The sequence below is a fragment of the Salvelinus sp. IW2-2015 genome, unplaced genomic scaffold (assembly GCF_002910315.2).
Source record: "Salvelinus sp. IW2-2015 unplaced genomic scaffold, ASM291031v2 Un_scaffold2541, whole genome shotgun sequence".
NCBI lineage: Eukaryota > Metazoa > Chordata > Actinopteri > Salmoniformes > Salmonidae > Salvelinus > Salvelinus sp. IW2-2015.
This window is the reverse complement of record NW_019943854.1, coordinates 36,911-49,640: the sequence shown is the minus strand read 5'-3', so window position 1 is coordinate 49,640 and position 12,730 is coordinate 36,911. Positions and strand designations below refer to the sequence as shown.

The 12,730-nt window shown below is 42.3% G+C and overlaps 1 protein-coding gene across 1 annotated transcript in view; it reads right to left on the bottom strand.

Moving 5' to 3' along the window:
* Positions 1-9,929, bottom strand: part of LOC112074237 (importin subunit alpha-7) — a 35,284-nt gene extending 25,355 nt beyond the window's left edge. Inside the window, exons 1-2 of the mRNA XM_070440438.1 lie at positions 9,822-9,929; positions 953-1,107 (exon numbers count right to left, since the gene is read on the bottom strand). Coding sequence (XP_070296539.1) covers positions 953-1,107; positions 9,822-9,825 — 159 coding nt within the window. The 5' untranslated portion in view covers positions 9,826-9,929. The remainder of the gene's footprint in view (positions 1-952; positions 1,108-9,821) is intronic.
* Positions 9,930-12,730: the final 2,801 nt, after the last annotated feature.

Below are 12,730 nucleotides of genomic sequence, written 5' to 3'. Positions count from 1 at the left end.
TCGGAGAAGAAGCATCCCCAGGCGTCTAGTTAGGACTCTTCCTCTGTGGCTGTGGAGTCACATACGAGTCGACGAGTGGACTCTCAAACATGAACTCCTCCTCGTTCACATGTAACGTTGTCTCCTCTTGAAAGGCTGCCAAATAACAGGAAAGCCAGCAGATCAGTTTCTCTCTCTCTTGTGTGTTGGTGTGTGTGTGTGGCGGTGTGTGTGTAGTGTGTGTGTGCCACTACCCTGAGAGCACTTGATTCAGTGTATCATGCAGGCCTCAGCCACTACCCTGAGAGCACTTGATTCAGTGTATCATGCAGCCCTCAGGTTCATTACAAATCAGAAACGTCTAACACATCATTGTGATCTCTACAGCGCTATTGGCTGCTCGTCATTGATCTTGCGTAGGCTTAAACACTGGTATACACTGATTTATAAGGACATATTTTAGTTGGTAAATAAATATCAATTACGGTCCCATTCTCATTTGCTTCTAACAGTACCAAACATTAGAACAGGTCATGGTAGAAATAGTTTTAGTTACTCAGCTCCGTGGTCCTGGAATTCTCTCCTGAACATTTTAAAATGTGACGATCTAGTTTCGTTGGTGGAGTTTAAACACATGATCGATGTATATATCATAGAAGAGTGTCATTGTCTTTAGTCAAGATGTTTGTGTTTTTAATGTAATATGTAATTGTTGTAGTGTATGTGTGTTTATAGTTATGTTTAACGTTGTGTTAGTGTATGTAAGTTGTTTTGTCTGAAACGTGGTTCCTCCTGCTGCTATTGGACCAGGTCTCTCTTGGAAAAGAGATGTTATCTCAATGAGAAAAACCTGGATAAATAAAGGTCAAAAAATATGTTTTTAAAAAGGTGTTATACAGGTGTGTTATGTTCTGTACCTCTCCTGTTTAGACACTAACAGCGGGCTAGGCGTTCTAGGCCAGGCGTTCTAGGCCAGGCGTTCTATGTTGTGTACCTGTTGCTCTCGTTTCTGCTTCCTCAGCTGGACACCCTCCTCCTCTCTCCTGCGTCTCATCTCCTCCACATTCAGGGCTTTGTTCTTGTAGCTGTTCATCCTGTGGTTATCCTTCGCTGGACTGGCTGACGGCTCTGAAGCGCGCACACACACACGTTAGATCATATTTATAAAAAATAAGCTCAACTAATCCTTAAACAGTATTTTATTTTTATTACAAAGTTTGTCATAGAACGGTTAGGCCTTTAACAAAATTAAGTCTAGCAACAGTCGGCAGGAAAAACACTCAAGAGAAGTAACACATTTTCCAAGGAACAAGAGACTCCTCCATAGGAAGTCGACTGCATGTGTGTGCATGTCTCAGATCCCAGAGTGTAGACTTGGTGAGGACACAGGGGTATATGAGCCCAGTATAAACAAGCTCCTGGAAACAGAGCACAGCCACATGGGTAAAAATACACCGGAGTATGTGATGAGTCCACACTCACACGCACCAGATATGCAAATAGAGGCTTACATGTAGCCCAAGTTAACTTCTCTCTGACTGTCATAAACCTAACACATACAGCGGAAACACACACAGACTACACTGGCCCCACAGACACAGAGATGCAGCCCACAGACAGAGCTCTATTCTCCAGCATTCAGCTGGCAGACAAAAACATTTATTCAGGAGAGTTAATTGCTGAGGTAGCAGGAAGTGCCTGATCAGCCAGTCGACTGACCACTGGGCAAGCTGCCCCAACTCAGCATTTGTGCAGTCATAGCACCAGACCCGTTACCAGAAACAGCCAGACTGGGCACCAGACCCGTTACCAGAAACAGCCAGACTGGGCACCAGACCCGTTACCAGAAACAGCCCAGACTGGCACCAGACCTGTTACCAGAAACAGCCAGACTGGACACCAGACCTGTTACCAGAAACAGCCAGACTGGGCACAAGACCTGTTACCAGAAACAGCCAGACTGGGCACCAGACCCGTTACCAGAAAACAGCCAGACTGGGCACCAGACCCGTTTACCAGAAACAGCCAGACTGGGCACCAGACCCGTTACCAGAAACAGCCAGACTGGGCACCAGACCCGTTACCAGAAACAGCAGACTGGCACCAGACCTGTTACCAGAAACAGCCAGACTGGGCACCAGACCCGTTACCAGAAACAGCCAGACTGGGCACCAGACCCGTTACCGAAACAGCCAGACTGGGCACCAGACCTGTTACCAGAAACAGCCAGACTGGGCACCAGACCTGTTACCAGAAACAGCCAGACTGGGCACCAGACCCGTTACCAGAAACAGCCAGACTGGGCACCAGACCCGTTACCAGAAACAGCCAGACTGGGCACCAGACCCGTTACCAGAAACAGCCAAACTGGGCACCAGACCCGTTACCAGAAACAGCCAGCCTGGGCACCAAGCCGTTACCAGAAACAGCCAGACTGGGCACCAGACCCGTTACCAGAAACAGCCAGACTGGGCACCAGACCCGTTACCAGAAACAGCCAGACTGGGCACCAGACCCGTTACCAGAAACAGCCAGACTGGGCACCAAGCCTGTTACCAGAAACCAGCCAGACTGGGCACCAGACCTGTTACCAGAAACAGCCAGACTGGGCACCAGACCTGTTACCAGAAACAGCCAGACTGGGCACCAGACCTGTTACCAGAAGCAGTCTTATGTCTAACAATAGAAATTATATTTAAATTGGCGGGGGTGGCAAAAAAAGAACCAAAAAAGACCCGCGGGCCACCAGGTGGAGAATCCTGTTTTAAAGGAACCATCCAGGTGTTTAGTTGCATTAGAAGATGATGTCACAATCTGGGCATTCTGTCTGCAAGCCACAACGACCACCACAGGGGCTGGGATAACGTTCACATTATCTTAAAAATACACCTTTCATTCAAATCAGAATAGTTTTTAGCCCACACAGAAGCCTGCTGTAATGATTTGTGTGATGCTGCCTCACCCCAAGACAGTATTTTTGGGGGGGGGGGGTGTGTGTGTGTGTGTGTGTGTGTGTGTGTGTCATCGTGCTGTGTCCAGACGGTTCCATACATTCATGCCCGCCCACAGCTTGTGCATGGGAAGCCTCGACTTTCCTCTGTCTGATACAGCAGTGTGAGGAGTGAGGGTTTAGTCTCCCATGTTTAGATCTGCTGTGAGATCATTATAAAACTAAATTAAGAACAACAGAAGAGGATTGTAGTCCACACTAGAAACGTCGGGACAGTTTGGTTTGGGCCAGGGGGTATTCTAAGTATTTAGGGAATCCAACCCCGTCCCAACAGTTGTTGCGTGAGTCCTGATGTGAATGCTCCTGTTTTGGTAATGGACCTCACAAACAGCCAGGACGGGCAAGACTAGACACAGGAGGAGATTTTAAAGAGGGCAACCCTCCTATGGAACAAAGCAGGATGATGTTCCCCCCCCTAGACACTGTCATTTTGGCACTTAAATCAGCATTCATCCTTAACTAGGCAAGTCAGTTAAGAAAGTCTTATCTACAATGACGGCCTCCACCGTCAAACCCGGACAACGTTGGACCAATTGTGCGCTGCCCTATGGGACTCTCACGGCCGTTTGTGATACAGCCTGGATTCGAACCAGGGTGTCTGTAGTGAAGCCCCGGGCACTGAGCCATTCGGGAGACAGTTAGGGCTGGGCGGTATGCAGATGTTCATATCGTCATACAGTCCTTCCCTTGTCCCAGGATTTACGCTATTACCTGCTTAATACACAAGGGGGCGCCAGAAAAAAAACGTAAAAAAGCCCATTGGGCATCTATTACCAGAATGCTAATAAAATGAGCACAAGTAACAACGAATTTCCATGGAGGCTATTAAAATATGCTAACGAGCACAAATAAAAAATAAACGGAATACAAAAGACAGGCAATCCTGCTACCGAATTGTCGTTTTTGGTGAGTTTGGACATTTACAACCGAATGTTAACGAGAGGCATTGTGCAAATCAACAAAGTTGAGACGCATGCTTGTCTGAAGGAAGAACAGAACTTAACAGCAAAAACAGGTTAAGAAATGTTTGCAAATGTATATAAAAAAACGGATATGACATTTACATAAGTATTCAGACCCTTTAACTTAGTACTTTGATGAAGCACCTTTTGTAGCTATTACAGCCTCGAGTCTTCTTGGGTATGACACTACAAGCTTAGCACACCTGTATTCAGGGAGTTTCTCCCATTCTTCTCTGCAGATCCTCTCARGTTTGACTAGTGAAGCACTTTATGATGACAGAAGAATGCTACTGGTCGGTAGTCATTCAGTTCCTTTCCCTTTATTGGGCACAGCGATGATAGTGTACATTTTGAAGCAGGTTGGAATAGCCACCGGAGCTTGTGAGAGATTGAAAAAAATGTCAGAGAACACAACAGCCAACTGGTCTGCACATGCTCTGAGGGCCGGGCTAGGGTTGCCGTCTGAGCTGGCAGTCTTGCGAGGGGGGGGGGTAACACGTTTGAATGACTTCCATACGTCCTCAGTGTAGCCCACGTTGTGATCTTGGGCTCTCCTCGGCAGCTCAGGGTCATTCTGCTCTAATCTTGAGGAAAAAGGGTATTTAGCACATCCGGTAGGGTGGCGTTGGTGACTGTAAGATGTGGCTGGCTTTGTTTTTGCAATCCATGATCGTTAGGAGCCCCTGTCACATACGCCTCGTGTCCGCCCCTCTGAATTCCTCCTCGACTTGGTCCTAATGCTTATGTTTCGTCATCTTGATCGATCTGCACAAGTCCTATTTGCAAGTAGAAAGTAGATTTAATTTCTTCCCGGTACGGGACCTCCTGCGGGTGCACACATCTGAAGCAGAGCGTTCTGCCGCCCTAGGCTAGCCATCTCTACTCCTATCCCCGCTAAACTAGAATAGTGTATAGCAGGGGGCGGTAATAGGTTTGTCATGGGGACAATTTTGTTCTCAGCTAGTAGGTTGTCAGAACATAATAGCAGCTGAATTCATTAAAACAACTCCGGTTAGTAGGCTATAGATTCAGTTCAATGTCAGAAACATATCTTAATATTTTAAATCTGAATACATTGGTGATTTTTATCAATGTCTCTTATAATATATATTTTTTTATTACTTTGTGTGTTGATTAGGAAAAACAGCTTACAATAAAAATAGGAAATGTCGCTCTGAAAAAGACAAAAAGAAAAAAGGTGAATAATGAAAATAGAAGTTTCAGAGAAGAATGGACAGAGAAAAGGCATTGTCGACATATTTTTCCAATGTAAAACCAGAGTGCCTTGCTTGCAACGGAAACGGTGGCAAAAGTAACCTTCCACCCAGACAGGAGCTTGACCGAAGCATGAAAATGTAAAGCTTCAACTGCTGGCTAACTCGTCCGTTGCTTAACCCAACAAGAGAAACGCTTCCCTAAAAGCTGCCTGGGTTTAAATCTCTCTTTTCAGAGAGTGAAAAGTGCAATTAAAAAAAGGGACAGAATAGGAGTCATTCTTTTGTCTCCTCGAATACTGAAGGCCGCAGTTCAGCTTCAGATACCAATCAACATAACCCCAGTCAGTCACCTGGGCATTTTAAAGCTCGTTTCTGGCACAAGGCATCACGGAGTTAAAGCATTGTTATAGAGCGCTTTATATTATCTGACGACTTTTTTTGTTCATTTATTTAAAAATATAAAGCTAACAAAAAAACGATCCTTTTTTGACCTTATCTTTAAGAAAAGGGTACGGCATAATGATTTAAAAAGGTGTCTGTCTCATGAAATTGTAATTTATACATTTGGTCTCTAGTCTATGGGCTACAGAATAACCATGTACGATACTCTATTTACCATAGTCTACATCATGTATACTAAACAAAAATAAACTCATTCAATGATTTTACTGAGTTACAGTTCACATAAGGAAAAATAATAAATCTGTCAATCGAAATAAATTCATTAGGCCCTAATCTACGGATATCACAACTGGGAATACAGATATGCATCTGTTGGTCACAGACACCTTTAAAAAAAAAGTAGGGGTGTGGATCAGAAAACCAGTCAGTATCTGGTAGAGGTCAACCGATTAACCGGAATGGCCGATTAATTAGGGCCGATTTCAAGTTTTCATAACAATCGGAAATCGGTACTTTTGGACACCGATTAAAAAATATATATATTGTTTTTTTTACACCTTTATTTAACTAGGCAAGTCAGTTAAGAACACATTCTTATCTTCAATGACGGCCTACCGGGGAACAGTGGGTTAACTGCCTTGTTCAGGGGCAGAACAACAGATTTTTACCTTGTCAGCTCAGGAATTCAATCTTGCAACCTTATGGTTAACTAGTCCAACGCTCTAACCACCTGCCTCCCGATGAGCCCGCCTGTTACGCAAATGCAGTAAGAAGACAAGGTAAGTTGCTAGCTAGCATTAAACTTACTTATAAAAAACAAATCAATCATAATCACTAGTTATAACTACACATGGTTGATGATTTTACTAGTTTATCTAGCGTGTCCTGCGTTGCATATAATCGATGCAGTGCACATTCGCGAAAAAGGACTGTCGTTGCTCCAACGTGTACCTAACCATAAACATCAATGCCTTTCTTAAAATCAATACACAGAAGTATATATTTTTAAACCTGCATATTTAGCTAAAGGAAATCCAGGTTAGCAGGCCATATTAACCGGGGGAAATTGTGTCACTTCTCTTGCGTTCATTGCACGCAGAGTCAGAGTATATGCAACAGTTTGGGCCGCCTGGCTCATTGCGAACTAATTTGCCAGAATTTTACGTAATTATGACATAACATTGAAGGTTCTGCAATGTCACAGCAATATTTAGACTTATGGATGCCACCCGTTAGATAAAATACGGAACGGTTCCGTATTTCATTGAAAGAATAAACGTTTTGTTTTTTCGAAATTATAGTTTCCGGATTCGATCATATTAATGACCAAAGGCTCGTATTTCTGTGTGTTATTATGTTATAATTAGGTCTATGATTTGATATTTGATAGAGCAGTCTGACTGAGCGGTGGTAGGCAGCAGCAGGCTCGTAAGCATTCATTCAAACAGCACTTTCGTGCGTTTGCCAGCAGCTGTTTATGACTTCAAGCCTATCAACTCCCGAGATTAGGCTGGTGTAACCGATGTGAAATGGCTAGCTAGTTAGCGGGGTGCGCACTAATAGCGTTTTAAACGTCACTAGCTCTGAGACTTGGAGTAGTTGTTCCCCTTGCTCTGCAAGGGCCGCGGCTTTTGTGGAGCGATGGGTAACGCTGCTTCGAGGCTGGCTGTTTTCGATGTGTTCCTGGTTCGAGCCCAGGTAGGGGTGAGGAGAGGGACGGAAGCTATACTGTTACACTGACAATACTAAAGTGCCTATAAGAACATCCAATAGTCAAAGCTTAATGAAATACAGATGGTAKAGAGAGAAATAGTCCTATAATTCCTATAATAACTACAACCTAAAACTTCTTACCTGGGAATATTGAAGACTCATGTTAAAAGGAACCACCAGTTTTCATATGTTCTCATGTTCTGAGCAAGGAACTTAAACGTTAGCTTTTTTACATGGCACATATTGCACTTTTACTTTCTTCTCCAACACATTGTTTTTGCATTATTTAAACCAAATTGAACATGTTTCATTATTTATTTGAGGCTAAATTGATTTGATTAATGTATTATATTAATTTAAAATAAAAGTGTTCGTTCAGTATTGTTATAATTGTCATTATTACAAATAAATAAAATATTAATTTTGGGGGGGGCGGGGGGGGGGGGGGGGGGGGGGGGGGTTCTCCAATAATCGGTATCGGCATTGAAAAATCATAATCGGTCGACCTCTACCATGTACATAAGATTAACACAACTTGAACTCCTTGAAAACACACAGCACAGAGGGCGATTGGCATGTTGATGTTGCTCAGTGAGTACAAACTAGTTTGACCAGAGGAGAAGTGAGCCACTCAAAACAGGGCAACTGTCTGATAACGACATGATAGCTCATGCATGATGAATCTAACCACCTTTAAAAGTGCAGAGAGAGTGAGGGAGAGCAAGTAAAGGACAGTTAGATATGTGGAGAACGCCACTAGTCAGTGGTCAGGGAAACGCACTAGTCAGTGTCAGAGGGAAACGCCACTAGTCAGTGGTCAGAGGGAAACGAAGCCACTAGTCAGTGGTCAGAGGAAACGCCACTAGTCAGTGTCAGAGGGAAACGCCACTAGTCAGTGGCAGGGACGCACTCGTCAGTGGTCAGAGGAAACGCCACTAGTCGGTGGTCAGAGGGAAACGCCACTAGTCAGTGGTCAGAGGAAACGCCACTAGTCAGTGGTCAGAGGGAAACGCCACTAGTCAGTGGTCAAGAGGAAACGCACTAGTCAGTGGTCAGAGGGAAACGCCACTAGTCAGTGGTCAGAGGGAAACGCCACTTAGTCAGTGGTCAGAGGGAAACGCCACTAGTCAGTGGTCAGAGGGAAACGCCACTAGTCAGTGGTCAGAGGGAAACGCCACTAGTCAGTGGTCAGAAGGGAAACGCCATACTAGTCAGTGGTCAGAGGGAAACGCTACTAGTCAGTGGTCAGAGGGAAATCGTCTACTAGTCAGCTGTAGAGGGGAAATCACTACTAGTCAGTGGAGAGAAGGGACATCACTACTAGTCAGTGGAGAGAGGGAATCACTACTAGTCAGGAGAAATCAACAGGTCAGTTGGGAGAGAGGGAATCACTACTAGTCAGTGGAGAGAGGGAATCACTACTAGTCAGTGGAGAGAGGGAATCACTACTAGTCAGTGGAGAGAGGGAATCACTACTAGTCAGTGGAGAGAAGGGAAGTTGGAGAGAGAAGAAGCAGCAGCAAGTGAGAAGGGGGTCAGATATGTTGAGGACAAAGAGAACCTGAAAAAAGTGATGATACTCATATAGCTAGGTGATAATGCTAGTTCTCTCTACTGGACACACACACACACTTCCAGTATTTTCTATCATTGCCCCTCTCAAACTAGAAGTAAACAACTGACACCTCCCTGCCTAAATAGTTGAGACATCTCCATTACACTATCAATAGAAAGTGAGCCTTTTTTCCACGTGTCTGAGTTTTGACATGTGGCTAACATTGAGTCCAAAATAAAATATACTAGAAATAACTTCTGGCTAGCTAGCGGTCTTGAGCARCAGTCATCACTTGGGTCACAGTCTTGTGACACAAATGTGACAATGCATTAAATTCAATGGAGTACGATAGCTAGCGAGCAAGCTAAGTTAGTTCAGTTATGAACCTTATGTGGTAGCAACGTTTGAGTAAATGTAGCTAGCTAGATAGCTAACTAGCCAACTAGTTAACGTTACGATGGTTAACGTTAGCTTGTCAACAACAAAAAAATAACGTAGGTGTGGCCCGCCCTAGTTAACTCAGTGTCAATATAAACGTACCAGCGGTATGGCTGGTTGCTAACTTCAGTACCTAGTTAAATTGACAGTTAACTAGCAAAACCTGTTAACGTTATATGGCTAACGACCTGCGTACTAGTTAGCTTCCATGCTAACGTTACCTTCTAACATAGCAAAAAGCTTACAGACGATGCATGTAACGTTAGCTGTTGAAATTGCTAAATTAGCTTATAACGCTGTCTCTAACATTACTTTCTTGAAGGAAACGTCGTCTAGAACAACCTAATACTTTACCAGGAAAGGTGGCAATTTGTAGACAAACACCCATATCATTACGATATTATAAACAATCATTTTTGGCTTGCTAGCTACGTCAACTAGGGAGTTAACTTAGCTAGTAGGGATTTGACAAGAATGTATTCTCTCGCCCCGTGTATGAAGCACACGATCATAACACGGCCTAGAAACACAACATCGTAACTTACCCATTTTTTTTTTAAATCTTAAATGACAGATACTTCGTGTATTGTTCAGGAATAAATAGTAATCCTCTTTCTCTCTTGGCTTTCCAGAATTTGCTCTTCACAGACAATATGTCGTCATGAGAAATACGGAGGGCGAGAGATGACAAATTTGATCCCACTGTTTCCCACGGACGCTAGGGGACGCGAATACGATACTACTGTTAATTTAATAATTATAATAATAATAATAATAAATTATTGCGCGATACATTTGTCACAAATTCAAACAGTAGAATGTTTTTATGATATTTGATAAAGATTAAAGTCTTAATGTTACGTGCACAGGTACATACTGTGGCGGACTGAACGAAGTTATGTAGAGCACCTCAAGATAAAACGTAATATTCTATATCGGCAAATTAGACTAAAATATTAGCACTACATAATCTGGTGGGTGATAACCTTCAAATCTGGATAATAACACAAAACAAATCTTAAGACTAGAGACATTTATCGACAAATATTACGAAAACAAGCAACACCCAAACATGGCAGAGAGTAAGACAGGGGAACCGATTTCAAAACGCAAACGTGACTCTTCTACAGACACAGACGATTTAATATTTTCACCACCGGGAATGGTAAAGGTCGAAACYGATCTGTTAAAATCAATRAATGACAAACTGGGTATACTTGAATTAGTTAGTAAGGATATAAAAGAGTTGAAGGCAAGCCTCGAGATGAGTGATGAAAAAGCTGTGACATTTGGAGAAGGAAACACACAAGCTAAAAGGGACAGTCAATAAGATTGAAACCGAAATGAATGAAATTAAAAAGGAGAACACCGTTCTGAGGGAAGCCTTACTGGACATACAAACTAGATCAATGAGAGAGAATCTGGTACTTACAGGTATCCAGGAGAAAGAAGGGGAAGTTCCTGAATCTGTAGTTGGAGAGTTCCTCCTTACAGCGCTTCAGATCCCACGCGAAGTTATCGACAAAATCCAACTTGAACGTGTACACTGCTTCGAACGCCCAATCGTTGCCAAAAGTGCTTCATTTAAAGATAAAATAATGGTTACAAGCCTGGGTAAAAGACTTCCTGGGACCAAAATTGGCATGAATGATCAGTTTCCGAAAGAAATTGCAGAACGGTGCAAAGTTCTGTATCCAATTTTCAAAGAAAATAGATTAAAAGCGAAACGAGTAAGCTCTCGTCGTTGATAAACTATATATTGAAAACCAGTTGTTCAGAGACACAAAGACTACTCCATGGTTATTCTAAAAATTACAAAGTTCTTATAGATGAGGAAAATAAACACAATTCTAGCCCGGTTATGGATTGTAACAATACAATAAAAAATGTAGCATTTCTATATATCTTCACATATAACTAATTGAACACCAAGCACTAATTCAACATAGTGAAGATAGAAACTAAGTAAACMGKAGGCACAGTATGTGTGGTGTGTGTTTATTTTTTATTTTATTTGTTATGTTTGGAAAGTTGAGAGAGTGAGTAATGAAATGGTTGCATATCCCAGAGCCAATGTATTGCTGTGAGCCGGGGTATGAGAGGGCTTTCAATGTTGTTCAGATGATGGATATACTTTTATAATGATTTATACGTCTTATTTATTTATTGTCATATCATGGTGGAACAGTTTTAAAATAAATGATACATTTGATTTATTATTGTCCTACCATGGGGAACTACATTTTTTAAATAAATGATATCTAATTATTTATTTATGATCCTATTTTAATGGTACGGTCCATGACCCTATACCCTAGACACCCACCTGAATGACCCAGATACTAAGGAGAAGTCCCTAACTGTTTTATGTGCCTGCTGTCAGCGGTCTGTATGCAGCCAAAATGAGGTCAGAGACCAAGAGCAGCACTGCCCCCTCAAGATTCTGAGCCTGCTTGGCAGGGTTGGTCCTGCAAAGCCAAAGCCCCCTAAAGGGAGAGCATAAATTTTAACAGCCTAACCTTTCGATGGCAATAATAAATAGATATGCCGAAGTGGACAACCTTGTCTTTACTCCTCTAGATAGTTTTAAAAGCTTTATCTGAGATGTAGCCATTTATTTACTATTACACCTAGGGTTACAATACATAACTTCTAACCCATTTAATAAGAGATTATCCCCAAAATGTAAACTTATTCTAGGCATTTATAGATAAACCCAGTCGTACTTTATCAAAAGCCTTTTCAAAAATCAGCTATGAATACCAGGCCGTGGTTCCCAGATGATTTTAATGTTTCTATTTGTTTGCCCAGTACGTTGTCTTATATTATCTCCAAGTGTATCGTCCATGTAAAAACCTGTCTGATTAGGATGAATTGAATATCTGACAATTACTTTTTAATTTCTATGCGCCAAGCATTTTGCTAGGATCTTTGTGTCATCACAACACTGAAGTGTAAGAGTCTCCAATTTTTTAAATGGGACTGGATCCTGTAATAACCACTTTGGGTCCTGTTTCATAATAATGATATCAGACGGCTTCTTGTTGCGTGTCCGATAATCTACCATTTATATAGAGTGGTTAAAACAAGCTAATAATTGGTCCTTTTGAGTATAGCCAAAAAAAGTTGTTGTATACTTCCACTGGTATTGCCACCAGCCACTGGCGTTTCTCCCCATCCTTAAAGGCCCAATTGCAGCAAGCAGTTCCTCCTCTGTAATTTGCCTTCAACAGAGTCTTTCTGTACGATGTTAATTTGACATTATTATTTAGGAAAAAAATCCTACAATTATTTCAGTTGAGTGGAGACGGAGGAGCCTGAAAACGAAAAACATAATTCTTAAAGTACGTTTACTTCCTCTTTCAAAATATCATTTTGGTGAAATCATGCAGTGACTCCATCCATTTGTAAACAAGTTTTAATAACAAAGAAATTGGTAGCATTCTTACTATTG